Here is a 27,510-nt window from a genome sequence, read left to right on the forward strand (position 1 = left end):
TGAGTAAAAAAGAGCATTTTTTCATCTCATTCTTCAGTTTCACATCTTCCTTACCTGATCGCAGAAGAACTGTTATCCTGAAGTCTGAAGTCTATTCCTCTTCCCATTGACCGGACACTCTTCATGAACACACAACTGGGTCCAGGTAAGTCACATCTCTGACCCTGAACCAGTCGAGAATGATATTGGTATATGATGCCCACTGTTTTTAAGAGTCCAAGCACTAAGCTTCTGCAGCTCCTGCATGTTAAAGTTAGGTAAAATTGAATGCTGCTTATTAACTCACCGTGACGACTTGGTAAAAATGTGGCGGTTTGATCTCTAAACCTACAGCACAATTTCTAGTAGGTTTACAATTTGACTTCTTATTTCAAAACTATACATTTCTCCGTATTTTGGTTATGCGGATTAATATTTTTTTCTGAACATGTTCCATTTTTTGTTGTGATTTTGACTTATTATTATTTTATTTATTTATTTATTTATTATAATAAAAACACTCTCAGAAAAAAAAGGTACAACGCTGTCACTGGGGCAGTACCCTTCTTGTCACTGTGGTGGTACCTTCAGGGGTACATCCCAGTACCTTTAGTCAGGGAACATAGTTGTACCAGAATCCATTGAAATTATATTTTCTAACCACACACGCCGTTTCACCTCCAGGCTTTTTATTTTATTGTTCTGATTTTAACTATTCAGTTATGAAAAGGTACAAATATCTACATTTCCAACTAGGAAAAACTCATGTAAGGTCCACCACTGGACCTTAAAACCACTGTTGTATCTTTGAGGTTACGTTTACATTGTTTGTACCTTGATGAATGAATCATGTACCTGCATAGTACGTTTATTTCTAACAGTATACTGTGCCTTAAAGACCGACATATGTAAATAAGCTCTTCTGATTGGCAGCTCTATGTATGTATGTATGTATCATATTTAAAAAGCAGTCCAGGTTATAGCACGAAATTGAATGGGCAGAGCTAAGATACTGCAGGCTGAAATTTGTTTTAGTTTTGTGACATCACAGAAACAACGATTTCAAAACAAGCTGTTTTTCAAGTTGAGTTTACATACATATGGACTGGGGAGTGAATGGCATGTTTTGAAAATGAAAATATTTAGTTCCTACATCAAACTCTTTTAAACCAATAATTAATAGTAATAAATTAGTATCTTTCATTAAATCTTGACATATTGAAGGATTCATTCTAAGTATTATGTGAAAATATGTACATGCCTCTGTGTGGGTACAGTCTGCATTCTGTAGAAGATGTGGAATAAATGTAGATGCAGTTGCAACGCAGACTGAGGAAATGGGTCATAACTGGACCCTTAGTTGATGGTTGGCACCTGTTACAGCTGGACAGAAGCACAAAGGGGCAACCCAAAATCCAGAGCTGCAAAGGGTCCATCCTCACGGCTCTCTAACATGACTAAGAAAGTTTCTCCTAAAGTTAGATCAGTATCAAGGAGAACTTTGTCTTCATCCTATCCATATTCAGCATAATACTCCTCCAGAGCGAGCAAGTACTGGACTACACAACACAACTGACCAAAATTAGACCACTCACACCACAGGCCACTTTATTAGAAACATCAACCTGCTATGATACCTGACAGTCTGCTCACCACTTTTGTTCAGCAATTCTCAATAATTTATAAAAGACTGCATTTGTTGATCAGTGTGAGTGTTCTGTGCTCTAGAAATACTGAATATGCCCATCATACACTAAGAAAAATGCATCATGATGGATTTTATTCACCAGTAATAATCATCAATACGGGTATTGGTAGAGCATAATGATACTTATTGTACTCAATAATTAATAACAATTAATAACACAATAACACAAAGGGTCACACAATTTCTTTCTGTTTGAACATCTACATAAACTTCTCATTATCAATTGTAAGTCTTCACTGACCACACTGACTGTTCTGCTGTACTCTCTGTTCTCTGTAAGACAGGATAGGGTCATTCAGGGTCAAGTTTAGGTGATGTAACACGGAGCGATGAGGTCAGGGTCAAGATAGTCCAGGGTCAGTGAGCCAACACAGAGAGCAGGAGGAACAGACACAACGAAACAAAACACAGAATTCCAAACGCCTCAAACCTCAAACATCAAAGATATCATACATAAACCCAATACAAAGACCAACACAGACCAGGGAAAACAAAGGGCTTATATGGCACAAGGGAATACAAGGGATCACAAGACACATGTGGAAAACAGGTGGAAACAATCAGGGGTGGAGTCACGAAACAAGGGGGCAGGACAGTGAAGAATCAAAACAAAGAAGCATGTGGACGACCGGGAAGTAAACACAAGGCCGTGGGGGAGTGGGAGGAACCAATCGTGACAGGTGACTATTTTTTGTTAGCGAAATTAGCCTCATAGCCCCAATACTAAACAAAAGAAGTTAAATGTATCAATAATAAATAAAAATTAAAAGCCTCTCTGTAGTGGTTATTCTATCTCACACAGGCTCACTGAAGAATTTTTGTAAATATGGAATCCAGCGTAGAGCGGTTCAGTGAATGTGGTATTGAATGTGTGTAGGTGGGTCAGTGTGTGTGTGTTAGGGGAGATGGTGTAGAAAGACAGAGTGCCGGACCCCCAGTCCAGATACACTCCTACTCTGTCAGACAGGGATGGGGGGGCAGGTAGGACAGTTCTCTGGTTATTGTGTCTGACTGAGTAACTGTTATTAGAGCAGATCAGACTCCAGGAGTGATTATTGTGTCCAAAAACACAGTCATCACTGTATCCTTTCCTCCTGATTCCTCTGTATGATACTGATATACCAGTTCCATCTCCGCTCCATTGAACCTCCCAGTAGCAACGTCCAGTCAGACTCTGCACACTTAGAACCTGTAGCCAATCAAATCTTTCTGGATGATCTGGATATGACTGATCTCTCACCCACTTCACTTTTCTGTTACTCTCAGACAGAGAGAGACTTCTGTTCACTGTGTTTGGATCCAGAGTGAGATCACACACATCTGTAGGCACACACACACACACACACACACACACACACACACACACACACACACACACACAGATTAAGAAATAGAGAGAGCTTATTGGAATATAAAAAACTATGTGTGTTTACAGGGTTTGTATATTGAGTGTGTATAGTGTAGGTTCATAAAATGCATCTGTGTGTACATGTGTGTGTGAGATATTTGCATACGGAGTTTGTGTCATTCATTCATTCATTCATTCATTGATCATAGTAATTGCTTAATCTAGGTAGGGTTGCTTCTAGCAGTCAAGAAAGCAGAGCAGAGAGTCCGAGAAGACCCTGTCCCCTGCAACATCCTCTAGCTCATTTCAGGAGACCCCAAACCACTCCCAGGTCAACCTGGAGATGTAACCCCTCCAGTGGATCCAAGGATGACCCCAGTAGGCTGTGCCTGGTAAATCTTCTGGGAAGCATTAAGGGGGCATTTTGATGAGAACCTCCTCAACTGGCTCCTGTCAATGTGGAGGAGTAGTAGCTCTACTCTGACCTCCCGGATGACTGAGCTCCTCACCCTATCAAGTAGAGTGCAACCTACCACCTTGCGAAGAAAGCTAATTTCTGCTGCTTGTTTTCACAGTCTCATTCTTTTGATCATTACCCACAGCTTATGACCACAGGAGAGGGCCAAGATGTAGACTAACTGGTAAACAGACAGCTTTGCCTTCTGGCTTAGCTCCCTCCACCACTACAGTCTGGTACAGTGACCGGATTACTGCTGCCACCTGTCCCAGCCTGTGGCCAACCTCACAATCCCTCTTCCCATCATTTGTAGACAAGACCCCAAGATGCTCAAACTCCACCCCCTGGTGCAGGTCCTTTCCCCTTACCTGGAGTGAGCATGCCATCCATATCCAAGCTAGGACTCTGCTGATCTGCATACCAACCACTTCACACACAGCTACAAACCACTACAGTGAGCTCTGGAAGCATCCATGTGATGGAGCCAAAAGGCCATATCATGTGCGAATAGCAGAGACACCACCTTCTGGCCTCCACACATAATACCCTTCTGACCTCAGTTACATCTTGACACCATCCATAAGTGTCACAAACAGGAGTGGAGACAAGACACAACCTTGCTGGAGTCCAACACTTACACTGAACAAGCTTGACTTAATGCTGAGTATACTAACTCAATTCTCACTCCAGGTGTACTGAGATTGAATTGCCTAGAGTAGTGGCTCCAGCACTCCACACTCCCAGAGGACCTCCCACAAGATATCTCGGGGGAACATAGTCATAAGCCTTTTCCAAGTCCACAAAACACATTTAGACTGGGTTGGCAAACTCCCATGTCCCCTCAACAATCAGCGTGAGGGTGAAATGCTAGAAGCCACATTGTTCCTCCTCAATCTGAGGTTTGAGTATCGGTCTTAGTCTTCTTTCCAACACTTTGGATTAAACTTGCCCAGGGAGGCTGAGCGATGTGATATGTCTCGTGGGTTAAGGAGTTTCTTAAAGTGCTCCTTCCATCAACTGACAATATCCTCATGTGAAGTCAAAGTTTCTCTGCCCCTGCTGAGTACAGCCTGGGCAAAGTCACCACTCCTGAATTGCTGGATAGTTGTCCAGAACCTCCTTGAAGCCAGCCAAATCTTTTTTTCCACTGCCATTTTGCCTTAGCCACCGCTGCCATCTTTTTTGCCAGTCAGTACCTAACTGCTAAGTTGGGAGTCCTCTTGGCCATTCATTCCCTAATGGCCTGATTCTTCAGCTTGATGACCTCGCTCACCACTGGTGTCCACCAGGGAGTTCTTGGATTACTGTCCTGGCAGCTTCCACAAAGGAGGTTTTGAACAGGGTCTATTCAGACACAAAGTCCCCTACCTGCCCCAGAACATGAGAAAAGATCTCCCAGAGGTGGGAGTTAAAATCGTTAAATCATTCTGAAGAGGGGCCTCTGTCAGTCATTCCTAGCACACCCTCATTATTCGTTTGCGCCTACCGGGTTTGACCACCAGTCTTATCTGCCATCTGATTCAACTCACTACCAGATGGTGTTCAGTTGACAGCTCAACATCTTTTTTTTCACCCAAGTGTCCAGAAAATATGGTCCCAAGTCAGATAAAATGACAACTAAGTTGATCATTAATCTATGACCCAAGGAGCTCTGGTACCAAGTATATTTAACATCCTTGTGTTTGAACTCCGTGCCTAGCACAGAAGTCCAATAATAATTTATCATCCAAGTTTTGATCGGGCAGGCCGTTCATTTCAATCACCCCCCTCCAGGTCTCCCAGTCACTGCCAACCTGAGCATTGAAGACCTTTCCAGAACCCTGCCCACTTACTCCAAGAAGGCCAAACACTCCAAACTGTTGTTTGGTGCATAAGCACACACAGTTAGAGCTTAGCTCCCTGCGATTTAAATTCACGTTGAGACGACCCTTTCATCCACCAGGACAAGCTCCAACTGCATGGCAGCCAGCTGGGAACTCAAGAGTATCCCCATAGCTGTCCAGCACCTCTCAACCGGTGTAACTCCTATTTAGGAGAGGGATCAACCCCTATTAAGGAGTTTGGTTTCAGAGCTGACACTGTGGGTAACGTGAGCTCAACTATATCTAGTTGATACCTCTCAACCTCTGGCTCCTGACGCCAGTAGGGTTATATTACCTATACCAAGAACCTATGAGTGTGTGTGGCTTTTGGTTGCACCGGCAGTTTCATCGCCTGTTGTTGCTAGCTGCGAGCCTGCCTGCACGAACTGCACATTCCTAACTTTTGGTTGCACCGGCAATTTCGTCGGCTATTGTTGCTAGCTGCGAGCCTGCCTGCACGAACCGCCCCTGTGGCTCTGATGTCGAGCGGGCGGCTAAATGGGCTTGCGGTGTGTTTACTTTTGCCTTTTCTCGGATTATCATTTTTTGATCGGGCGATGGAGGAATTAACTGGTACTCCGAGCCTTTATCCTATATACTCATACTCCAGCGAGGACTTACAAAGGCTGCGTTCTTTCCGTCGGCTTGATGCTCCCACTTACAATCTTTGCTGCTCTATCAGCATCTCTAGACGACCCCGATATATACATCGTGTCTGTAAACGTCAGACTTATACAGCACCTCAGGCACTGTGCATCAATCATCCCGCAGTACGGATTACTGATCGTTGCTTTAGGCGACGCCCTGAAAGAGCGCATCATGGAGTGAACCATAGGTTTCTACTGGAGGTCCCTTGTTCTACATCGTCGCATCAGTCTGCTCCTTCGATCTCGGCACATCGTCTATCTAACCTGGCGCTACTGAACTGTCGCTCGCTCACAGATAAGGCTGCATTAGTCAATGACCTTATCGACCAGCATCAGTTGGATCTATTCTTTTTAACTGAAACGTGGCAGGTACCGGGTGACTTTTCTTACCTGAATGCTGCTTCTCTCCCTAATTTTAATTATCTGGCCTCACCTAGAAAAACAGGTAGAGGTGGGGGACTGGCGGTTTTATTCAGGGACAATTTTGAATTGACTTTGGGCTACCCACAAGATGTTTCCTCTTTTGAAGTCATGGTTCTCAAGGCTCCTGGGTGTATCTTCTTAATGATTTACCGCCCCCCGAAGAGTTCTCTGACTGAATTTTTGTCAGAATTTGGGGAGATCTTGGCGTTTGCCAGTTCACTCTCCTCTTCCATCATTGTTCTTGGCGATGTTAATATCCACCTTGACTCTAACTCTTCTGCCTCTTCAGAATTCCTGTCATTGATAAGCTGTTTTGATCTAACTCAACACGTTGACTTTCCAACTCATAAGAAGGGTCATATTCTGGACATAATCTGTTCTACGGGTGGGATTATTACTAATATAACTGGACATTGTGTTGGTGTGTCTGACCATATACTAATCAATGCCTCTTTCTCTCCACCTGTTCCTAAACCTCACTCAAAATCTGTACTTACTTATCGTAATGTTAAGGCTATTGATTGTCCTTCTCTGTTGGCCTCTCTGGAAACGTTTAATTTTGCCCATCTTAGTTCAATGCAATCCACTGATGATGCTGTATCATTCTATAACTGTACTCTACGTGCTTGTCTTGACACCTTGGCACAGATGAAAACTAGATCTGTGCCTTCTACTCATAGATCGCCTTGGTTTACTCCTGCTCTCCGCAATATGAAAACAGCTGGAAGACGTCTAGAACGTCTTTTTAAGAAATCCAGGTTGCAGGTTCACTATTTAGCTTACACTGATCATCTGGCCTCATACAAAGTAGCACTAAACAATGCTCGTGCATCATACTACGCGGATGTTTTCAGTGCTGCTGGTCAGAATCCCAAGCTTCTGTTTTCAGTGGTAAATAAGCTTCTGCGACCCCCATCAACTCCAAATACTGCCTCAACTGATCTATGTAATGCCTTTCTGAAATTCTATGGTAACAAGGTGTCAACCATCTATAAAGACCTGTTGAATACCCCTGCTGACTGCCATGGGCCTATCGTTTTCTCTCCAACTCTGTCACTTTCTTTTTCAAATTTCTCTCTGACTGACTCAACTTCTATTGTCAATATTATAGCTAACTCTAAGACTTCATCCTCTCGACTGGACCCTGTTCCTACCCATCTTCTTCAACGCTGTGTCTCTATCTTTTCCGAACCAATATGCCACTTGGTTAATCTTTCACTCACTTCTGGATATGTTCCTGTGTCTTTAAAAACAGCAGCTGTCACACCTATTATTAAGAAACCTGACTCAGATATAACAATTTTGAGCAATTACAGGCCTATTTCAAATCTCCCATTCATCTCTAAAGTTCTAGAAAAGGTTGTGGTTTCCCAGCTGCTTGATTTTTTGAACACTAATGATTTATTTGAAATTTTCAATCTGGTTTTCGTTTGCATCATAGCACCGAGACTGCTCTTCTCTGTGTCCTAAATGACCTTCTCCTTTCCGCGGATACAGGTTGCATCTCCATTCTTTTGCTTCTTGATCTCACTGCTGCTTTCGACACAGTAAATCACAATGTTCTTTTAACTAGGCTCACTGAGATTGGTCTCTCTGGAACCATACTATTCTGGTTCCACTCGTATCTGACTAACAGGCTTCAGTTTATTTCAATTGGGAACCATACGTCTGACACAGTGCCCATTGAATATGGTGTCCCTCAGGGTTCCGTCCTTGGTCCCCTCCTTTTTATAATCTATATTCTCCCCCTGGGTCATATTTTTCGTAGTCACAATTTACATTTTCATTGCTATGCTGATGATACTCAGATCTATCTCAGCTTCAAACCAGCAGCACTGTTTCCCCCACCCCAGTTAAATAGATGTCTTATTGACCTGAACCCCTGGCTTAGGGCAAATTTTCTTTCTTTAAATGCACACAAAACCGAGTTTATAGTTACTGGTTCCAAGTCCACTGTTAACGCTCTCAAAAATCTTGCTCTCACTGTAAATGATATTACAATCACTCCATTTGTCACTGTCCGAAACCTAGGTGTTCTTTTTGACCCTTCTTTGTCTTTTGAACCGCACATCAAGTCTCTGTCTAGGTCGGCATTTTTCCACCTTCGCAATATTTCACGTATCCGTCCTTTACTGTCCCCGGCTGCAGCTGAGTCTCTGGTCCAGGCTTTTGTTACTTCTCGCCTGGACTATTGTAACTCATTGCTTTATGGGCTCCCCGCTAAGTCACTTAGGTTGTTACAAATAGTGCAAAATTCTGCAGCACGGATTCTCACATACACTAAAAAATCTGAGCACATTACTCCTGTTCTTCAGAGACTTCATTGGCTGCCCATTACTTTATGTATTCACTATAAAATTCTACTTCTCACATTCAAGGCACTTCATGGCCTGGCTCCTGCTTACTTACTCGACCTTCTAATACCCTACAAGCCCACTCGTAACCTCAGGTCTTCGGAAGCAGGCCTTCTAGTGGTCCCTAGGTTCAGGCTCAGCTCTATGGGTGGTCGTTCCTTCAGTGTTGCGGCCCCCTTGCTCTGGAACTCTCTGCCTCTCTCTCTTCGCTCTACCTCTTCTCTTTCTCACTTCAAATCTTTATTGAAATCTCATCTTTTTCTCCTTCATTTTTCTCCTGCATCTTCCTCGGGCCTTGTGTAATGTGATATGCATTTGTAAAGCGACCTTGGGTTTTGTGTAAAGGCGCTATATAAGTTCAACTTATTATTATTATTATTATTATTATTATTGTGTGTATGTGTGTGTGTGTGTGTGTGTGTTACATTTCTTCAGTCCTGGTTTCATCCTGATCTTCCCTCCATGGTCCACTCTGAAGAACAAACATACACATTTATACATTAATTTAACTTCATATCAAATCAAAACTGAAATAAATTTGGGGCAGCCATGGGCTGGAGGTTAGGGAACCTCTGACCAGTCCTGTGACTGGAAGGTCACCAGTTCGATCCCCAGAGCCAATGGTATGTGACTGAGGTGCCCTTGAGCAAGGCACCAAACCCCCAACTGCTCCCTGGGTGCTGCGGATAGGGCTGCCCACTGCTCCAGGCAAGTGTGCTCACTGCCCCTTTGTTTGTGTGCTCACTCATGTGTATGTGGTGTTTTACTGCACGGATAGGTTAAATGTTGAGGTGAAATTTCCCCATTGAGGGGAAACTGTACAGTCCACATATAAATAAAACCAGTATCATTAGACCTACAATTCTTCTTTTAATTATTATTATTAATTTTATTATTAGAGCAGTGATCTTAGATTATTTATACTTTACTATCTGTTAAACAATCCATTAATATTACTACCTAATATTAATTAATATTAATTAATTACAATGTTAATAATAACAATAATAATAAAAGACATAACTTTGGGGGCAGTTAACAGCATATGCAGTGGGCATGGCTATGTGTTTGACATGTATCTGTCAGTTGTCAAATAGACAGGACAGATGAACACCCTCTTCTAAAACCAACCCCACATTAAAAATGTGCCAAAAGACATAAATAAAATACTGGAAAAATGAATAATGTATGAGTAAAAATTTGTAAAATAATGAGTAATTTTGTCTGAAAAATTGTTTGCCTTAACTCCCATTATATGTTATGGCAAAATTTTGGGAATATTTGGTTACTTAACATTTCATTATTTTATTTGAAACGGGCACAAAATTAACTAATCTTCTTCTTTCGGCTGCTCCCTTTAGGGGTCGCCACAGAGGATCATCTGCCTCCATCTTGCCCTGTCCATTGCCTCCTCTACTTTCACACCAACCATCTCCATGTCCACCTTCACTACATCCATAAACCTTCTCTGAGGTCTGCCTCTTCTCCTTCTACCCGGCAGCTCCATCTCCAACATTCTTTGACCAATATATCCACTATTCCTCCTCAACACATGTACAAACCATCTCAACCTGGCCTCTCTGGCTTAATCTCCAAACTGCTCCACCTTCACTGTCCCTCTGATTTGCTCATTTCTAATCTTGTCCATCCTTGTCACTCCCAACGAAAATTTCAGCATCTTCATCTCCGCCACCTCCAGCTCAGCCTCCTGTCTTTTAGACAGAGCCACAGTCTCCAAACCATACATCATAGCAGGACGCACTACTGTCTTGTAAACCTTCCCTTTCACTCTTGCTGCTATCCTTCTGTCACACATCAGCCCTGACACCCATCTCCACCCACTCCATCCTGCCTGCACCCTCTTCTTCACCTCTTTTCTACACTGTCCTTTGCTCTGGATGGTTGACCCAAGATTTTTGAAGTCATCCACCTTTACGACCTCTACTACTTGCATCTTCACCTTTCTACCTGCCTCCCTCTCATTCACACACATGTATTCCGTCTTGTCTCTACTGACCTTCATTCCTCTTCTCTCCAGTGCAAACCTCCACCTCTCCAGATTCTCTTCCACCTGCTCTCTACTCTCACCACAGATTACAATGTCATCTGCAAACATCATGGTCCATGGAGCCTCCTGCCTGACCTCATCTGTCAACCTTTCCATCACCATTGCAAACAAGAAGGGGCTCAAAGTTGATCCCTAATGTAACCCTACCTTCACCTTGAAACTATTTGTCACTCCAACTGCACACCTCACCACAGTCTCACTATCCTCATACATGTCCTGCACCACCCTAACATACTTTTCAGCTACACCTGACTTCCTCATACAGTACCACAGTTCCTGTCTTGGCACCCTATCATATGCCTTCTCTAGATCCACAAAGACTCAATGCAGCTCCTTCTGACCTTCTCTGTACTTCTCTGCCAACACTCTCAATGCAAAAATTGCATCTGTGGTACTCTTTCTGGGCATGAAACCAAACTGCTGCTCACTCATCTGAACCTCTCGCCTTAGCCTCGCTTCAAACAAAATTAACTAATAAAGTTCTAAATAAGTTAAAATGACAAGAAAAATAGCATTTAAAGAAATTCCTCTGTAGTTACGCTGAACTTCCACTCATCTTCTTCTACTCATAATGTGCTCAACTCACTCTAAGAAGTTTTCACTCATTCTAAAGGATGGTGACTTTCTGGAGTATTATAAGGATTATTTTGTAATGTTTTTCTGTTTAGTTTTACTGTGTGTGCTCAAAAATATTAAACAAAAGAGTCACATCTGTAATTGCATGTGCTGATCACATTAATCATATTTTATATATTAATGATTACTGTTCTTGTACAACTTAAAGTTTAAAAGAAATGAAATTGGTTTTGATAAAATAAAGGGTGAAAAGCCTATAAAAGTTATTATGAACTAACAGGTTTGATGTAAATGAAGAACATCTATATAAAACCAACATTTTACAAAAATCATTTTAAAATATGACTGAAAATGTATATTTTGTGACAGAAGAATATGTTAACCTTTTATGACATTTTAGTAACATGAAACTGATTTAAAGGGAAATATTTAAATAAAAAGTGAAATATTTAACTCAGAAATTATTATGAATGAAACAATTCGAATTGTATAATACTTTAAATGAACAATATTCATAAATCAAAGCACAAAAACACTTCTGATCAACTTCTGCTGTGTTCCTCTTTTAACAGTATAGCCAGTTAATATTTCAGCTCAGTTCAGTCCAGTTGAACTGAGTATGTAAGATGTGTTCTGTCAGGCTTGTGTTTTATTTCATTTGATTTTCCATGTAAATTTAAATATTTGATGGGAACCTCTGTATTGTATTTTATTTACTATTTTTAGAGTATGTTAAAATCATTTACTCTTTGATATTTGTATTCATTTATAAGAATACAATATTAAATATTATTTGTAATACTTATCATCTGTTTTTTTTTTGTTGTAACTATTATTTAGCAGTGGTCATACAGTTTGTACTGTGTTTACTCCTTCCAATTAAACAATAATCACTTTTTATTACAACTAACTATATGTAAATATAAAATTATTATTAAAGATTCTCTATGTATTGGGTACATATTCTTTGGATTTTCCATCCCTCTATCATAAAGTACTGTGTCAATTCCATGAATGGATTTGACTCAACTTACTATAATATAATTATTTAGTTACTTGCTTTTTTATCTATTTATGATCCATTTAATGAATATCTCAAGAAGCTAGAGTCATTCTGGGGAGCATCAGTGTCTAATACAGAGATAAACATAGCCGGCAGTTAATTTTATGACCAAACCAGATCTGATCTGAGGTCGGCTGAGAACCAGTCACTGCTGATGATGTAATCTGTTCACTGTATTCACACTGAATTTCATAACACCCTTCCAAAACTACCAAGCACTGGACCTCCGTGTCCTCATGCTATTTGCGGACACATTCAAAAGACCAACATCTCACCACTTTACGAAAAAGACAAAACCATCTACAGTAAAACATTACAGTCAGTAATGTATATAATGTGTATAATAGCAGTCAGTCTGTGTATAGACACTAAGTAAGTATCTCACTGTAGTTTCTCCAGTGTGTAGTGTGGATCCTCCAGTAGATCAGACAGTAGCTTCCCTCCAGACTCTCCTGGGTGATTATAGGTCAAATCCAGATTTCTCAGGTAGGAGGGGTTTGATTTCAGAGCTGAAGCCAGGGAAGAACAGCCTTTATCTGTAATCATACACCCAGACAATCTGCAGGAAAGAAGGAAAAAGAGGGGTAGATAACATTAACATACAGCTATATAACAGCTGCAGTACAGAACAATATAGAGATTTTTACAGTATTTTTCACAAAGCAGCTTTACAGAAAATTTTGGTCCAAGCCCCAGTGAGCGTTAAAAAAAGTGATGGTGGCAAAAAAAAGCTTGAGAAAATCCATGACTCAAAGGGGGAAATAATCTTTCTGTGCATAACACCAGAAAGCAAAACAACAATAGAACTAGAACAATGCAATGAGAGTAGAAGATTGTATAATAAATTGTATGTCAGAAGATGTATCCAATTGTCAAGGGAGAGATTTTACCTGCATTGAGCAAAAGAAACAATATGGGAGATTGTTAAAATTACTGAAACTGGAACTGTCCAATACATTATTAAAAATTTAAATGATCAGGGTGAACTCTCAACTTTGTAGAAATATGGTCAGAAAAAAAAGAAAACTTGAATGACGGTGGACAGAGATCATGTAAACCCTTTGTGAAATCAAATAGAAAAATAATCATTTTCATCAACAGAAAAATCATCAGCAGAACTCATGGCTATGTTTAACAGCCATGTAGTCCGATGAGTCCAGATTGACCCTATTCCAGAGCAATGGGCACGTCAGGGTAAGACGTGAAATGCATGAAGCGACGCATCCATCATGCATAATGCCCACAGTACAAGCCTCTAGATGCAGTTTTATGGGGTTGCTTCAGATGGCCAGGTCTGGGCCCAGCAATGTCATGTGGCAATAGAATGAAGCCAGCTGATTACCCGAATGTATTCAGATTCAGATTCCTTTATTGATCCCAGGGGGAAATTGCAGTTCAATTCAATGACCAGATTATCCCATCAGTGGATTTTTACTTCTCTGAGTTCACAAGCATATTCCAGGACATTGCCAAGCTTCACTGGGCTCAAATTGTGAAAGAGTGGTTGAAGGAGCTTGACGAATCATTTCCACACATGAATTGGCTGCCACAGAGTTCTGACTTTAACTCCATTAAAAGTCTTCAATATGTGCTGGAGAAGACTTTACAGAGTGGTTTGATTCTCTTGTCATCGATACAAGATCTTGGTAAAAATTTAATGCAACTCTGAATAGAAATGACTATTGTGACATTGACTTAGGTTGTTGAAGTAATGCCACAGTGAATGTACACTGTAATTAAAGCTAGAAGTGTTGAAAAGACTTTTTTGCAACTTTTATTTAGGCTAAGAAGTCTATGTCTGTACATCACATACAAATCAATTAAATCCTATATTTAACCGAAAATTATACAAAGACAGTGATTTATATGTTGAAAGCCAAACATTTTATTGTTTTTGACAACCACAAGCCCATTTTGAATTAGAGGCCAGCAACACATTCCAAAAAAGTTGGGAGATTTTGAGAAGCTGGTAGTGTTTCTTAATCCTATTTATAGATAGTTTCTTCTTTGCTTGGTTGAGTTTTACCTTTTATTTGTAGATGCAATAATGAGGACTGGTTTACCAACTAATAACCACTACAATTATTATCTGACTATATATTTAAAACTAGAACATTAGCATGTGCTTTTAGATGAGCACTACTTGTTACCATAAAATCACCATATAATTGCCCATTTGTTACTAATCTGTAAAGTGTTTCTGAATTCTCTCTACTGGAATCACGACCACTCCGCTAAATCAGAAAATCTCTATATCTATGTGATTCAAGACAGCACGTTTACACTTAAAATAGTGCATTTCACAAAAAGACAACATGGAATGTATGGCTGCACATTCCATAATATCAGAAATATATAAAACATAAGAGCTTTTATTATTATTATTACAGATCTAATTTACAGAGAGCTCACCTGAGTGTTTCCAGTTTACAGTGTGAACTCTTTAGTCCAGCAGACAGCAGCTCCACCCCTGAATCCTGCAGGTCATTGTTACTGAGGTCCAGATCTTTCAGAGAGGAGTTCATTAATTGAACAGCTGATGACAGCTTTTCACAACATTCTGTTGTGAGATTACAGCCAGCAAGTCTGTAAAAAGAATAAATATAGCACAGGGTATGCTTTAATTCTGGCGAATTAGACTGTTTAGGATTACATTTAGAAATGAGCATACTGTATGTTTGTACTCTGGCATCTTTTTAACACTCAAATTTGCTTTACAATTACAACTAATTAAACTAACTTCATCATGTTGCTAATGAGTCAAGCTGCTCAGTTGTCATGTCATGTGTCATGTGGTTTCCCTCTCTATAGGGATTCAGCTTGGACTCTCCCTGACCCCTCCCACTTGTATACCTGCAAGTTGTCTTGGATTTGTTAACTGTTTTGACCTCTTTGTTTGAAAAGTCATTTTTTATAGTTGTAACTATTATTCAAACCTAGCTGTGGTTTTGTATTGTTTTCCTGTTTTGACCTTGTGTTACTATGGATCTGCCTTTGCTATTGCCAGCTTGTGCTTTGAAAGCTGCCTGTTGTATAGAATCTGAGTATTGTATTACCCCTAGTAAAACTTCTTTGCATTTGCAACTTGCCTCAGCCCCTGCATTACAGTTACTCATGTCTTGCCCCCATCACATCATTAACTGAATAACAGTCAGTTCATGTTGCAAACCATATTTACTCAGGCTAACCTAAAATATATTTTGTGTGCAACAGTTTTGAAAAATGTCACACATTCTCTGAGTACTCAGAGGATTCTGAGGATTCAGAGAGGATTCTGGGAGATCACATAACCTCCACCCAGCCAACCAATGCCAACACTAACCAGGACTCCTCACAGAAATCTCCAGATCACCTGACTCTTTATGTGACTTTGCACTCCTATCAATGCTCACGTTCACCTGAATTCTAATGTACTTCACCTGTGTTCTTGATCATATGACAAACCTAGTTTAGTTTATAGCCCAGGCTTTAGCATAGGAACTTTTTGAGGTATCGTATCCACTGCGTGATCTACTGAGCGTTCATTCCATTTTATGTTTTTTCGTGTTTGACCTTTGCCTTTCGTTTCTCGACTTTGCCCTTTTTGCTCTGCCCTTCGGATTATTTGCCCTTGTGTATGGTTCCAGATTTTTTACCTTTTGCCTGTATTCCTGACTACGTTTTTGTAAAGGGGAGTGAGGTAGCGGACGCATGTGCGGAGGTAAGCGACTTTTATTGAGGGCAAATCCAAAGTCAGGGTCAAGACGGTCCAGGGTCAATGACAGGCCAATACAGAGAGATCGTGGTGCAGACATGACAAAAAAAGAAAACATCCAACAACAGAGAGAAACAAAGCAAACATCAAACAAAGACTGATACATCCAACAAAGGCCGATACAATCAAACAGGGCAAGGACAAAGTGCAAACACAGGGCTTAAGTAACAAAGGGAAAACAAGGGACAGGTGAAAACAATCAGGGGTGAAGTCACGAAACGAGGGGGCAGGACTAGAAAAACCAAAACAAATACACATAGGCTAAACCAAAACACGAACACATGAACAGGACTGGGAGGGGCCAATCGTGACAGTTTTGGTCTCTCCCTTTTTGGACATTCTGCCTGGTTTTATTGTTTGTGTGTTTGCTTCTTTTGTGCTTTCTGGAATTGACCCATGCTTGTTTTGTGATGATGACTTTGGATTGCGGTTCTATCAGTAAAGCCTCTTTTGTGCTTTACATCTGCGAGTGCCTAAATCTGCTTGGTGCATACAAAAAATAAAAATCATACATATGAAGTTAAAGTAATTTATCAATCACAATGATATATAAACTAAACAAGCATCCAAATATATTTTAGAAGATAACCTACTTTGAAATAAATGTGGTAATTAGATTCTTTCAAAAACTCTTCTTTAATATAGCAGATCCATTAAAATATACCTGGACTGGCTCTGATCTTGATTCTGTATTCAGACCACAGGGGCCAAGATGTGTTTTGGCAACACTTTATAAATTTGTAAATTATATCACAATGCTCTTTTCTGAAGATATTGTAGATATCAGTATTTAAAGAACCTCTCCATGGATCACCACCTTATCGTGGTGGAGAGGTTTGTGTGCTTGAATGATCCTAGGAGCTATGTTGTCTGGAGCAAAAGCTCTGGTAGGGTCTCCCATGGCAAACTGGTCTTAGGTGACAGGCCAGACAAAGTGTGATCCATAATCACCCCTATGAAAACAAGAAAGCAGGACTTGTGTACCGTGCCCGGATCTGGGTTACCGGGGCCCCACCCTGTAGCCAGGCCTGGGGGAGGGGCTCACCAGCGAGCGTCTGGTGGCCGGGCATTCACTCATGGTGCCCGGCCAGGCCCAGCCCGAAGGAGCTACATGAGTCCCCCCTCCCATCGACCCACCACCGATGGGAGGGGCAGTAGTAGGGGTTTGGTGCATTGTGGATCGGGCAGTGTCCGAAGGCATGGGCCTTGGCGTTCTGATCCTCGGTTGCTGAAACTGGCTTTTGGAACTTGGAACGTTACCTCACTGGCGGGGAAGGAGCCTGAGTTGGTGCGCGAGGTTGAGAGATACCGGCTAGATATAGTCGGGCTCACCTCAAAACACAGCTTGGGCTCTGGGTCCAATCTCCTTGAGAGGGGCTGGACTTTGGAATTGCCCATGGTGAGAGGTGGCGGGCAGGTGTGGGCTTTCTCATAGCCCCTCGACTCGGCGCCTGTATGTTGCGGTTTTCCCCGGTGGACGAGAGGGTAGCTTCCCTACGCCTTCGGGTTGGGGAACGGTTCCTGACTGTTGTCTGTGCTTATGCACCGAACAGCAGTTCAGAGTACCCAGCCTTCCTAGAGTCCTTGGGAGGGGTGCTTGAAAGTGCTCCTCCTGGAGACTCGATTGTCCTACTGGGGGACTTCAATGCTCACGTGGGCAACGACAGTAAGACCTGGAGTGGTGTGATTGGGAGGAATGGCCTCTCTGATCTGAACCCGAGTGGTGTTCAGTTTTTGGACTTCTGTGCAAACCACATGTTTGAACACAAGGATGTCCATAAGTGCACATGGCACCAGCACACCCTAGGCCGCAGTTCAATGATTGACTTTGTAGTCGTGTCATCGGAATTGCGGCCATGTGTTTTGGACACTCGGGTAAATAGAGGAGCTGAGCTGTCAACTGATCACCACCTGGTGGTGAGTTGGATCAGGTGGTGGGGGAAGATGCCGGTCAGACCAGGCAAACCCAAACGTATAGTGATGGTTTGCTGGGAACGTCTGGCAGAAGAACCTGTCAGATTGATCTTCAACTCACATCTCTGTCAGAACTTTGACCAGATATCGGGGGAGGTGAGGGACATTGAATCAGAATGGGCCATGTTCCACTCCTCCATTGTTGAAGCGGCTTACTGTAGCTGTGGTCGCAAGGTAGTTGGTGCCTGTTGGGGCGGTAATCCTCGAACCTGGTGGTGGACACCCCTGGTGAGAGATGCCATCAAGCTGAAGAAGGAGTCCTACCGGGCATGGTTGGCCTGTAGGACACCAGAGGCAGCTGGCAGGTATTGAGAGGCCAAGCGATCTGCGGCTTCAGTCGTTGCCAAGGCAAAAACCCGGGTATGGGAAGAGTTCGGTGAGGCCTTGGAAAGAGACTTTAAGTCAGCTCCGAAAAGATTCTGGCAAACTGTCAGGCGACTCAGAAGGGGAAAGCAGTGTACCACTAGCAGTGTATATAGTGGAGATGGTGTGCTGCTGACTTCGACTGAAGACGTCATTGGGCGGTGGAAGGAATACTTTGAGGACCTTCTCAATCCCACCAACACGTTCTCCAGTGAGGAGGCAGAGTCTGGAGACATAGGCTCGTCCATTACTGAGGCCGAAGTCGCTAAGGTAGTTAAAAAGCTCCTTGGCGGCAGGGCTCCAGGGGTGGATGAGATCTGTCCTGAGTTCCTCAAGGCTCTGGATGTTGTAGAGCTGTCTTAGCTGACATGCCTTTTCAACATTGCGTGGACATCGGAGAAGAGAGTCCGGCTTATAGTCGAACCTCGGATCCAGGAGGAGCAGTGCGGGTTCCGCCCTGGTCGTGGAACACTGGACCAACTCTTTACCCTTTCCAGGATTCTGGAGGGTTCATGGGAGTTTGCCCAACCAGTCCACATGTGCTTTGCGGATTTGGAAAAGGCATTCGACTGTGTTCCCCGGGGTATTCTGTGGGAGGTGCTTCGGGAGTACGGGGTACATGGCTCTTTGCTACGAGCCAGTCAGGCCCTGTACAAACAAAGCAGGAGTTTAGTTTGCATGGCCGGCAGTAAGTCAGACTCATTCCCAGTGAGAGTTGGACTCCGTCAGGGCTGCCCTTTGTCAAAGATTCTATTGATAATTTTTATGAATAGAATTTCTAGGCGCAGTCAGGGGATGGAGGGGGTCTGGTTTGGTGACCTCAAGGTCACATCGCGGGACATCAGGCCGTGAACTTCAGCTTTCGCTGGATCAGTTTGCAGCCGAGTGTGAAGCGGCCGGGATGAGGATCAGTACCTCCAAATCCGAGGCCATGGTTCTCAGGCAGGAAAGGGTGGAGAGCCCTCTCTGGGTCGGGGATGAGCTCTTGCCTCAAGTGGAGGAGTTCAAGTATCTCGGGGTCTTGTTCACGAGTGATGGTACAAGGGAACGGGAGATTGACAGGCGGATTGGTGCTGGGTCAGCAGTCATGCGGGCTCTTTACCAGTCTGTTGTGGTAAAGAAAGAGCTGAGCCATAAGGCAAGGCTCTCGATTTACTGGTCGATCTATGTTCCCACCCTCACCTATGGTCATGAGCTTTGGGTAATGACCGAAAGAACGAGATCGCGAATACAAGCGGCCGAAATGAGTTTCCTCCGCAGGGTGTCTGGACTCTCCCTTAGAGATAGGGTGAGAAGTTCGGTCACCCGGGAGGGACTCGGAGTAGAGCCGCTGCTTCTCCACGTCGAGAGGAGCCAGTTGAGGTGGTTCGGGCATCTTGTTAGGATGCCTCCTGGACGCCTCCCTTGGGAGGTGTCACAGGCAAGTCCACCCGGGAGGAGACCCCGGGGAAGACCCAGGACATGCTGGCGTGACTATATCGCCCAGCTGGCCTGGGAGCGCCTCGGAATCCCCCCCAGGGAGCTAGTGGAAGTGGCTGGGGAAAGGGAGGTCTGGGCCTCATTGCTTAGGATGCTGCCCCCGCGACCCGAACCCCGGAGAAGCGGAAGATGATGGATGTATGGATGGATGGATGTGTGTGCACACTCAATCAGAAGCTATCCCAATGCATGACAATAAAGGCAGCATGGAGATTCATTGACATGAACAAACATGTTCTGAAAGTTTAAATTCTGCATGCTGATCCATTTTAATGGCCAATATTGGCATGTGCACTGTTAAAATCTACTTTTCAATTTTGACGTAACTTTGTATCTATGGGCATGACATATTATCTATGTATGAAGGAATCAAGTATAATCATGTATTTGTTTATTTATTTATTTGCATGTTGCCTTTTCATCAGGGGAAATGTTCCTAGAATTCCCTTTCCATTGTCTCAAAACACCACTCCACAACTAATAAGCTACATAACCTTTATATTTAGTTAGAAATTCTACAGCATTCAGCCCAACAGTGGCACTTGTAAGGTGCTGATATAAAGTTTCTTTCTGACTTGTGTTCTTTATTCTTTCATTCTCTATAGGCTAACATGTCATACCTTTTGATAGAAAGAAATTTCTCATTTAAATCAGTGGGCCACTGTGGATGCAGTGCACTGACGCATCGTGGTTACTCTGGTGGCAGATTTTAATGAGTTGAAGGGTACGTCAACGAAGTCTTTGAATGCATCACTGATGACGTTAAGTTTGATAAAGTTGTAGATAAAGGTCAAGCTGGTAAGAATTATTAGCAACAAACGGACAAAACAAAATGGGAAAAAAACACTGGTACAGTTTTCACTGACAGTGCTCATTAATTTACATGAAACGGAAGCTGAGCACTCATATTAAATCAACTTTATCCTTGTAATGTTTGCTAAAAGATAATAAGCATTTTGTCGTTTAATTACAGAAATTCATTACATTTCATTGCAATTTATTTTTATTAAATCAGAGAGAAACAGAAAGATGTCATGTGAGGTAAATATCTAAAAGTATAAAGCACTAATCCTGATTTACATTAAAAATAGATTAGTACAACATTTATGAACGAAAATACTCACACAGCTTTTCTGGATGCTTCGACCACTGGCAGCAGCCTCAGAAGACATTCCTCTGATGGATCATACTTCCTCAGGTCAAACTCATCCAGCTCTTCTTCTGAGTTCAGCAACACAAATGCCACAGCTGACCACTGAGCAGGAGAGAGTTTAGCTCTACTGAGTCCACTGGATCCTCCTCTGTTCAGGAATGTTTGGACTTCCTGCACCAGAGAATGATCATTCAGTTCTTTCAGACAGTGGAGCAGACTGATTGTTTTCTCTGGAGAGGGATTCTCCCTGATCTTCTCCTTGATGTACTGGACTGTTTCTTCCGTGCTGTGAGAGCTGCTTCCTCTCTTTGTCAGTAGGCCTCGTAAGAGAGTCTGATTGGACTCCAGTGAGAGGCCCAGAAGGAAGCGGAGGAAAAGGTCCAGATGTCCATTCTCACTCTGTAAAGCCTTGTCTACAGCAGACTTCAGGAAGTCTGACATTGTGGACATTCTGAATAAATAAAAAAATCCTGTTGACAGAACATTTCTGTTGTAGGAAATGAGGGAAATAAATGCATATAAAGCAGCCAGAAACTCCTGAACGCTCAGGTGAACAAAGCTGAACACCTTTCCCAGGTGCAGCCCAAACTCCTCTCTGAAGATCTGGGTACAAACTCCTGAGTACACCGACACTTCTCTGACATCAATGCCACACTCTCTCAGGTCTTCCTCATAGAAGATCAGGTTGCCTTTCTCCAGCTGTTGGAACGCCAGTTTTCCCAGTGCCAGAATACTCTCTCGAGTCTGCTGAGGATCAGTGTCACATTTCCCATGATATTTTTGGTCCTTGTGTTTGATCTGAAAGATCAGAAAGTGGGTGAACATTTGAGTCAGAGTCTTGGGGGTCTCTCCACTCTCGGCTTCACCCAACACTCTCTCTAGAACAGTGGCTGCAATCCAACAGAAGACTGGGATGTGGCACATGATGTAGAGGCTTCTTGAGGACTTCATGTGTGAGATGATTTTATTGGCCAGTTTCTGGTCACTGATTCTCTTCCTGAAGTATTCCCCTTTCTGAGGGTCACTGAACCCTCGTACCTCTGTTACCTGGTTAACACACTCAGGAGGGATCTGATTGGCTGCTGCTGGTCGAGTAGTTATCCAGAGGAGAGCAGAGGGAAGCAGATTCTTTTTGATGAGGTTTGTCAGCAGCACATCCACCGAGGCTGACTGTCTTACATCAAATAAGCTCTCATTGTTCTGGAAATCCAGAGGAAGTCGACACTCATCCAGACCATCAAAGATGAACATGACTTTGTAGTGATGATAGTCTGTTGGTTTCAGTTCTTTTGTGTCTGAGAAAAAAATATGAAGAAGATCCACCAGACTGAGTTTTTTCTCCTTCATCAAGTTCAGCTCTCTAAAAGGAAGTGTAAATATGAAGAGGATGTCTTGATTGGCTTTTCCTTCAGCCCAGTCCAGAATGAACTTCTGCACAGAGACTGTTTTTCCAATTCCAGCAACTCCTTTAGTCAGCACAGTGCTGATGGAATTATCTTTAAAGAGGTCATTACATTTGATGGGTTTCTCCTGTGTTGCTGGTCTTCTGGACGCTGTTTCAATCTGTCTGACCTCATGTTCATTATTGACCTCTCCACTCCCGCCCTCTGTGATGTAGAGCTCTGTGTAGATCTCATTCAGAAAGGTTGAGGTTCCAGAATTTGGGATTCCTTCATTAATTTTCTGGAATTTTTCCTTCAGTGTTGATTTCAGCTTTTGATGACAAGAAGGAGCCAGTTCTGATAAAAAAGGAAACAATAACACAATTAAAATATTATTGTTCACTTTCAGCTTTGATACAAACACACTGACACATTATAGTGACGTCACACAAAGCTGATCAATAAGAAAATCTAATAGTTCTGTTGTGATTATTATTAATATTACATTATCCTGATAATTTAAACTCTTGATATTAATGTATATGATGAATCATCACATGACCCTGATGTCTTACTGCTCTGTAGTGTGTTAGCGAGGTCAGTCTGGTTCATGTTCCTCAGGACGGTCAGTGTGATCTTCAGCGCCTCCTCTCTGACATTGCTCTGATCCTCCTCATCCTCCACCTCTCTGTCAGAGCATGCTGGGTAATCCAGACTCAGCAGCTTCACAAACCTCTTCAGCTGATTCTTCACCAGAGAGACGACTTTGTGCTCCAGCTCCTGATTAAGGAGACAAAGGTACAGAAACAAGGTCCTGTTACCAGAGTGAGAGAGTCTACAATATTATTATTATTATTATTATTATTATTATTATTATTACTACTACTACTACTGTTGTCGTTGATTTCATTTAGTAAAAAGCATGATGGATGCAAAACATATAATAGTTAATAGTTAATAGTTAACCTGATAACACATATAATAGTTAATATTTAACCTGAAGAATAACAGGTTATCTTATGCAGTTTGACCACAAAAAAAAACACTTTTAAAGTCTAGTTATGGTGGAAATGAATTTATAATTGATATTATATTGTATTATATAAGAAACCCAGAATCACTGCTCACTAGTAGCAGTTAAACAGGATATCACCGAAATCGCTGATACAAAAGAAAAAACATAAATTGTTGTTTATCTGAAATCTCATACACACAGAGACACACACACACACATACCTTGAATATGATCCCCATGTTTCTCCTGGTAATGTCTGAGTTCTTCTGGACTCTGTTAGAAATCAGAAGATTATCAGTAGTGTATTGTGAACAATCTGAACAGCTCAATACACTCACCTTCATATGTTACAACATATTCATTTAAATGCAGCTCCATTCACTGTGTAGATATATTTTATATATATATATATATATATATATATATATATATATATATATATAATGAATGTTATTTATGCTGAAACTTTATAAATGAACACTCAGTTTTAGATCTATAATTTAATCCCCTAATCCAGTGTATTCCCCTATTCCACAGTTTAGTGTTTTCCTGCTCTAACCCACCTCTCTCACCTGCTGAGATCAGATTAATCAGGTGGGACTGGAAGTGAAGAACATTTTACTGCACCATTCATACTGACAACTATCTTTACCTCAGATCAGTAGATCGGTCCTCCTCTCTGAATACTAGCGGAGCACCCATAGATTGGTCACTCTTCATGGACACATAGCTGGAATCAGGGAAAATACACAGATCAAGTCATATATTCAAGCACACCCACACACACACGCACACACCCACACATACACACACACGTGTGCTTTGTGGATCTGGAGAAGGCATTCGACTGTGTTCCCGGGGTATTCTGTGGGAGGTGCTTCGGGAGTACGGGGTACATGGCTCTTTGCTACGAGCCATTCAGGCCCTGTACAAACAAAGCTGGAGTTTGGTTCGCATAGCCAGCAGTAAGTAGGGCACCAGTAGGGTGCCCTCTCTGGGTCGGGGATAGGCTCTTGCCTCAAGTGGAGGAGTTCAAGTATCTCGGGGTCTTGTTCACGAGTGAAGCTACAAGGGAGCAGGAGAATGACAGGCGGATTGGTGCTGGGTCAGCAGTGATGCGGGTTCTTTACCAGTCTGTTGTGGTAAAGAAAGAGCTGAGCCATAAGGCAAGGCTCTCGATTTACCGGTCGATCTACGTTCCTACCCTCACCTATGGTCATGAGCTTTGGGTAATGACCGAAAGAATAAGATCGTGAATACAAGCGAAATGAGTTTCCTCCGCAGGGTGTCTGGACTCTCCCTTAGAGATAGGGTGAGAAGGTCAGTCATCCGGGAGGGACTCGGAGTAGAGCCGCTGCTTCTTCACGTCGAGAGGAGTCAGCTGAGGTGGTTCGGGCATCTGGTTAGGATGCCTCCTGGACGCCTCTCAGGCAAGTCCACCTGGCGTGACTATATCGCCCAGCTGGCTTGGGAGCACCTCGGAATCCCCCTTGGAGAGCTGGTGGAAGTGGCTGGGGAAAGGGAGGTCTGGGCTTCATTGCTTAGGATGCTGCCCCCGCGACCCGAACCCTGGAGAAGCGGAAGATGATGGATGGATGGATGGATGGACATACAACCTCATTTCCAAAAAAAAAATGGGACACTGTACAGAATGTAAATAAAAACAAAATGCAATGATCTGCAAATTATTTAAACCCTGTATTTAATTGAAAATAGTATAAAGACGACAAATCAAATGTTAAAACAAAAATTTTGTTTTTTGAAAAATATGTCCTGGTGGAATATCCCATCACTGTGGGGCTACATGAAGTCCATGAAAGGCTGCAAATGGTCACCAAGCAGTAAAACTGCCAATGACGTGTTCAGGCAGACCAGTGGACCCAAACCATGCCATGAGAACACACCACCAGCCTTGGCAACTGGGGTTCATGGATTCGTGAGGTCTTCACCACACAAACCCCACCATCAACCCAAAACAAATCATGTACTTGATTACTCCAGTAAAAGTAGAAGTTCCTCCCTTTAGACCACCACTTGAGTAAAAGCACTGAAGTATTTGCCTTCAAATGTACTTAAGTATCAAAAGTAAAAGTACTAAAAGATTAATTATAGAAATACTTCAGTACAGACACACGCAAAAATACTTAAGTACAGTAAAAATGACATTTACTTAATTACTGTCCACCACTGTATATATGTACACACACATACCCACACATAAAAGTTAGGAATCAAACAATATCTTTAATATATAGTATTAAATATATTGTATTATAATGTATTAAAAAAAAGTAATTTTTTATATAGTACTCTACTGTTATTCATCATTCAATATTCACTTATACACACTGTATGGAAATTATATTCCATATATCCATGTTATTTTTACATGCAATGCAAAATTATTATACAGAATAGAAAAATGTAAAGCAGGAAAGCAGAAAAGGCTGTATATTTCCTGTTTGTTTTGTCTCCTGTGAGAAAAAATGTTTTTTTCCCTTCTCATTCTTCAATTTCACATCATTTTACCTGATCTCAGAAGAACTGTTATCCTCTCTGAGCGGTATTATTCTGCCCATTGACTGGTCACTCTTCATGGACAAACAGCTGGATTCAGGTGACTCAGGTCTCTGACCCTGAACCAGTCTAGAACACAACCAATATAAGACATGATCTACAAACGTTCCTGCAAGAAAAGTCTTTACCCCAAATCCCATGATTCTCTCACCTCTCAGCTTTCTGTGAGTGCTGCTCCTCAGAGAAGCTCATTTTGGAGGTCATGGCTCCTCCTTCAGATTAGACCTAATCCTGTAAACACACACACAGAAGTGGTGAAGTCTCCATGTGACCTTCACCTGAAAGCTGTTCTCTGAAATGAAAGCTTTAGTGCAAGTTCTGCAAGGGAGACTCCAACGCCACGTCACTCATTATTCTGACCAATCACAAGCTTACAGCTGTCTTTGAAGTGCCTCAACACACAGACCTGCTTCGCCGCTTTCAGATTCTGTCGTTCACCTCTTTCCTCCCCGCCACCGCCAGTTGCTCCCCACTCTATTGTCTATCGTCGTTGGCTGACGACGGGTCACACACCAGAGACCTTAACTTACACATTTTTTTAAATCTATATAACTGTTAAATACTATTAGATTAAAATTTTCATTCCTTCACGCTTGTCTCTGGATTCTTTCTGGTAGAAATCTAGTTCTGCCTCTGAGCTCCACAGGGATGTTCTGCTCTCTCTGTGTCTGAAATGTCTTCAATCCTCAGGTCAGAAAGTAAATTCTGTGTGTTGATCTTCAGAGATTACCTCTGAGCTTTTCTCTCTCTGTTTATGATCTTCTCTTCACTGAGCAGACGTCGCTGAAGGTTTCGCTTCCACTGTAAACCGGTTTGGACTGGATTAGTTCACCACCAGAGGAGGAAGTGCTGGGAGGTGTTTTACAGGGTGAAGGAGGTGGAGTGATGTTGTACTGGACCAATCACAGCGCTCTCCTAAGCTACCTGGCTGAACAGGTGCGATTAGGAGATGAGCAAATCCAAAGTGTTCTTTTCTGAGTGAAAACCGGAAACTCGTGTTTGTTGCTGAATCTAGGACATGGGATGTCAGTATGAATTTTATCTTAAAACAGCTTATTTCTTCAGATTTTCTTTGTCGAAACAAAACAAAAAAAAAAGTATTTTTCTTGAGATTTTTGACGCACGCATAAGCAAATGTTTAAAGCTGAATACTTCACAGTTTCTGCATTTTAACATCAGATGTCCTCTTTTGACTTCACACACACACACACACACACACACACACACACACACACACACACACACACACACACACACACACACACACACCTTCCAGAAAACCTGCCCCCCCACATTCCCTCAGAATCAGCTTCCATGCCGGAGGGTGT

The 27,510-nt window shown here is 42.3% G+C and overlaps 1 protein-coding gene across 2 annotated transcripts; it reads right to left on the bottom strand.

Annotated features, from left to right (window-relative positions):
• Nucleotides 1–1,557: 1,557 nt before the first annotated feature.
• LOC108412473 (NLR family CARD domain-containing protein 3-like) lies at nucleotides 1,558–26,991 on the bottom strand. 2 transcript variants are annotated; one of them, XM_017684498.2, is made up of 11 exons: nucleotides 26,913–26,991; nucleotides 26,334–26,413; nucleotides 26,135–26,251; nucleotides 24,258–24,335; nucleotides 23,827–23,878; nucleotides 23,166–23,370; nucleotides 21,180–22,947; nucleotides 14,898–15,071; nucleotides 12,871–13,044; nucleotides 9,204–9,250; nucleotides 1,558–3,007 (listed from the first exon to the last, which is right to left on the bottom strand). In XM_017684498.2, the coding sequence occupies exons 2-11, from the start codon at nucleotides 26,384–26,386 to the stop codon at nucleotides 2,472–2,474; spliced, it is 3,204 nt and encodes a 1,067-aa protein (XP_017539987.1). In that variant the 5' UTR covers nucleotides 26,387–26,413; nucleotides 26,913–26,991; the 3' UTR covers nucleotides 1,558–2,471. The 2 variants fall into 2 exon arrangements, with proteins under 2 accessions (XP_017539987.1, XP_017539988.1); XM_017684499.2 differs by lacking the exon at nucleotides 26,913–26,991 and adding an exon at nucleotides 26,589–26,899.
• Nucleotides 26,992–27,510: the final 519 nt, after the last annotated feature.

Source organism: Pygocentrus nattereri, chromosome 17, assembly GCF_015220715.1.
Source record: "Pygocentrus nattereri isolate fPygNat1 chromosome 17, fPygNat1.pri, whole genome shotgun sequence".
Classification (NCBI taxonomy): Eukaryota; Metazoa; Chordata; class Actinopteri; order Characiformes; family Serrasalmidae; genus Pygocentrus; species Pygocentrus nattereri.

Coding starts and splice junctions, on each gene's coding strand:
- LOC108412473 (XM_017684498.2), bottom strand. CDS start 26,386: ATGACCTCCAAAATGAGCTTCTCTGAGGAGCAGCACTCACAGAAAGCT. Junction 23,879..24,257: donor GACCGATCTACTGATCTGAG/GTAAAGATAGTT, acceptor GATTTCTAACAG/AGTCCAGAAGAACTCAGACA. Junction 22,948..23,165: donor CGCTAACACACTACAGAGCA/GTAAGACATCAG, acceptor CTTTTTTATCAG/AACTGGCTCCTTCTTGTCAT.